Raw genomic sequence first — 4,608 nt, 5'->3', positions numbered from 1 at the left:
CATATACAGGCAATCAAATCAGTTAATGAAGTAGGATGCATGTTATGCTAAACTCCCCACAATTTGCCCGACTGTTAGTAAAATGTCCTAATTTTGGACGGTTTCTACGGTAGACATAAATGTGTTCTGATATAATTACTATATAATGTAACAAAAGGGTCATTTCTCTGCCCAAAACACATCTTTTAAACTTAAAATATGTTTAATGGAAATACATTTTTGTACTTTTACCCCTAACCCTAACCCATTTTTTTTTTACAATGATTTGTTTGTATTGTTTCTACTCTTACTCAACTGTAAGGAATCAGAGTTCTTGGACCACATAAATATACAAAATCACCTCCATCTACAGATGACAAATGGCATTTTATTTTTGTGTTATTTATTTCCCATGGAGACAATCATTCTCTAGATCCATCTGTTTTCAGTAAATAATCATTGCTGAGCACAGGCACAGCAAACAGGTGAATGGTGAATTTACCCTTTAAGAAGGGGGAATTAGGACCCAGGGAACACTGGCCTCTGAATGGAGGACAGTGGAGTGTGTGTCTATTTGAAAGAAACACACACACACACACACACACACACACACACACACACACACACACACACACGCACACACACACACATACAGTCTCAAACAATACAATGTGTGACAGTCAGTGCCATACACAGCACAGGACAGGGATGAGAGTGTTTCTGGTGGACGGGTGATGAGAGAAGAAGCAGCATCTCTGAAATCATCATGAACTGAGAGATCCTCACTCCTTCATTTTGACATGTGAATGGGGGATGAGTCTGGACCTTTACAGCGTCTGCAATGAAAGATCAAACTTCTTTTGATGACCTGGATTTTTTTTAACCTGGAACACTGACTATTTCACTTTTTGGGATAAAAAAACTAAATACTATAAAGCTGGACTGCTTTTGGCTTGGGTCGATAGAAACAACATGCTGTATTGCAATCCAAGCTTCGTCATGTCAGACGTCTGATTCTTCTGTTTGGTCTGAATGCAACACACAAGAAGAGGATTATGGGTAAGTTGCTTTTATGTTTAATAAGCTTTATTGTTGTTGTTAATGCTGTATCTATTTTTATTTATCATTGGCATTGTAAATCTAAATAGAGTTTCATTGTTATTATTTGTAATCGAACAATGACAAATGAAGGCACTGGTATGTTTTGTTACATTTATTATCAGTGCAGCTTTGTATGTTGTAAAAACAGATTTTCTGCCTTTTTCTTTATCGACATTCTGGAGCAGAACTTTAATCCTTTAACTTGTATTTTTTCTCCTGAAACAGATAATAAAGAAAGTAGTATAGATCTTCGTCTACAAACTGCTTAAATACTGTCTTTATGATATCACAAATCATCTCTGAACATCTGTCTCAAAGTACCTCACTCTTTTGCACATTTACTTTTGTTCTCTCTTTGAGTGGAAGTGGGTTTTATATCAATTTGTTCCTTTATACTCCCATTTTTCTTTGATTCTCAAAGAGTCAAACACATGAACAAAACAACAAATATTCAGGAACAGTCGGACCTAAGACAGAAAGCAGTCTGAGAGACCCTGACCGAAATCACAGCTTATTCTCCTCAAAAATATTATCGCTGATAATTGGGTAGTTTCTAATTTAACCACAAGTTTATTGACACTTAAAATATGAAAACTTGTGATTTTTTAAAATATATATGCATTTTTATAATTTATATACATACAGACAGACTTGTCATATATTTCTTTATGGATAAGTATAGGGATTGTTTATTATTATTATTATTATTATTATTTTTTAGTTTTGATAAGAGTCCAGACTTAAAATGGTCTGTTTTTTTCTTTACAGACTTTACAGAGAGATACAGGACATGAAGACATCTGAGAAACAAATGGAGGAAGTTATGAATGAATAATGGCCGACAAGACTGGTTTCATGATAGCCTCTCCGTCAGATCAGTCAATCCCAAATCTCACCACAGGCCAATGGGAGGCCACAGTGCCTGCCGACGTGAACGTTGTCACAAGCTCCCAGTCCCAGATAAAGGACCTGTTCGGGTTGTTCTGCATGGTCACCCTTAACCTCATCGCCTTGTTGGCCAACACCGGCGTGATGGTGGCCATTGCTCGTGCACCTCACCTGAAGAGGTTTGCATTTGTGTGTCACCTCTGTGCGGTGGACCTGCTGTGCGCCATCCTCCTCATGCCTCTGGGGATCATATCCAGCTCGCCCTTTTTTGGCACCGTGGTCTTCACTGTTCTGGAGTGTCAGGTTTACATCTTCCTCAATGTTTTCCTCATCTGTCTGTCCATCCTCACCATCACAGCCATTAGTGTGGAGCGTTACTTCTACATCATACACCCGATGCGTTACGAAGTCAAGATGACAATCAACCTTGCTGTTGGTGTCATGCTCCTAATCTGGGCTAAGTCGGCCCTCTTGGCTCTGTTCACGCTGTTCGGTTGGCCAGCTTATGGACTTCATAGCTCCATCGCTGCAGCTCACTGCTCTCTGCACGCGAGCCACAGTCGTCTGAGGAGAGCTTTTGCTGTGCTCTTCAGTGTGATTTGTTTCCTGGTCCCTGCGGTGGTTATCTTCGCAGTTTACTGTGCCGTGTACAAGGTCGCTCGTTCCGCAGCCCGGCAGCAAGTCCCCGCTGTGCCAACATGGGCGAACGTGAACCCAGCTAAGGATCGCTCAGACTCCATCAACAGCCAGACCACCATGATTACCACCAACCGCACTCTGCCCCAAAGACTGTCTCCAGAGAGGGCCTTCAGCGGCGGCAAGGCTGCTATTACTCTGGTGTTCATCGTGGGCCAGTTCTTGGTTTGTTGGTTACCGTACTTCATCTTTCACCTGCAAATGTCTCTGACTGACTCCATGCAGAGCCCCGGAGACTTGGAGGAGGCGGTCACCTGGCTCGCTTACTCCTCCTTTGCAGTGAATCCGTTCTTCTACGGCCTGTTGAACAGACAGATCAGAGAGGAGCTGGTGAAGTTTCGACGCTGCTGCCTGACCCAGCCTGTGGATTTTGGGGCATCCAGCCACGAGGGCTCCCTGCAGGAGAACTTCCTCCAGTTCATCCAGAGAACCAGCAGCACAGCTGAGGCCCAGTCCAGCTGCGCCAACTCCAGCCCCAGGAACATTATTAACCAGGGGATAAAGATTCCTGGACAAATACCTGAGGAACGCGCCTGAACAATGGACAACAGTCCCATATATTATATTTGTGCATATTGTCTCTATACAATACTGAGAGGCCCATATTAAAATTGAAAGGATTATTAGTTCCTGTAATTGTTGCTTCTGTCCCAACAAGCTGCAAAGAGGTCTCTTCTTCAAAGCAATCACATTGTAAGTGATAGCCGTCAAAATCAATGGTAATTTTTCTGTGCAACAGTTTAATACTCATATTTTTTTCAGCTGAAATTAAGGGTGTTATTTGGCTGAGAACAATGACATGTATGGTTTTTTGTCACCCATCACTTATTCATTGAAATTGCTTGAAGCTGCTATGTTGTCTATTATGGCCAAAAGGAGCCATTAGACCGAGCCCTGTCCCAATTCCTCTCCCTTGGCCGAACCCCTTGATATGAAGTGCCCTTCGCTGGTAGTGTCCCTCTCCAAACAAGGTCACAAGGGAGAGGTGGTCAAGAACCATTAATTATTCTCTGAGAAATCAATACAAATGTTGAAAAACACCCTGTCTTGCAATGTTTAAGTGAATCAACTGGATAGGACCCCTGAAATCCTGCCTTCAACCACACAAACCAACCAACAAACAAACGTACAGGAGGAAGTAATACTTTAATGTACACGTGTAAATGTCAGTATTGTACTGAAAAAGATATGATCCCACACTTAAAATAAATGTTAAATGTCCAGTGCCTTTCTCCGTTTAATTCATATAGGCTTTTTCATTACAGGTCAAGGTGCTACGGCTCTACTGTGGCCCCGAAATATCTAAATAGATGTGATAAATGTTCCCCTCTAAGTAATTTAACAAAATGTCACCATTGGCCTGGTTTTGTGGTGTTTGTTAAAATGTTTTATATGTTTGTAAATGTGTAAATATGGAGTTTTACTACAATAACACAAAGTGTAACAATTGAAGGTGGGAAATGTACATTTGGGACATGCTGTGTTGTGTGGACGAAGGGTGCAGCGTTAACAGAAAATGTTTTTGATTGACTTGTGCACAATTGGGAAGCACTCTTACTTTTGCCACATCAGTGTAATACTTTGGATTACGTTTGGCCTTAATAGGATAAAAGCCATCAGGCTGGGTTCATTAAGGCTGATGTGTGAGTGAGTAATAAATGAGAAACTTTGTGGAAACCTCAGTTTAGTCTGGGCTGTGCGTATTTTGGCTTTTGTCTTCTGATGCTTTCAGGAAGTGGCCTCAACCAAGAAACACTGCCCCCTGTTCCTTTGTTGGTCAGTGTGTCTGTGAGCAAGGTTACACAAAAACTATTCGACGGGTTTCCACGAAATTTGGTGGACAGATGCATTATAGATCTGGGAAGAACCCATACTATTTTGGTGGGGATCCAGATCAAAGGGCTGAACCAGGAATTTGTCCTTTTTTCTTTTTACTTTATTTTA

General features: G+C 41.4%; 1 protein-coding gene across 1 annotated transcript; it reads left to right on the top strand.

The window, feature by feature from the left end:
* The first annotated feature begins 1,914 nt into the window (after positions 1-1,914).
* gpr61l (G protein-coupled receptor 61-like) lies at positions 1,915-3,201 on the top strand. The gene has a single exon (XM_061070661.1). The coding sequence runs from the start codon at positions 1,915-1,917 to the stop codon at positions 3,199-3,201; it is 1,287 nt and encodes a 428-aa protein (XP_060926644.1).
* Positions 3,202-4,608: the final 1,407 nt, after the last annotated feature.

Source organism: Limanda limanda, chromosome 4, assembly GCF_963576545.1.
Source record: "Limanda limanda chromosome 4, fLimLim1.1, whole genome shotgun sequence".
In the NCBI taxonomy this organism is placed as follows: Eukaryota; Metazoa; Chordata; class Actinopteri; order Pleuronectiformes; family Pleuronectidae; genus Limanda; species Limanda limanda.
The sequence above is the reverse complement of the archived record's forward strand: the minus strand, read 5'-3'. Positions and strand labels throughout refer to the sequence as shown.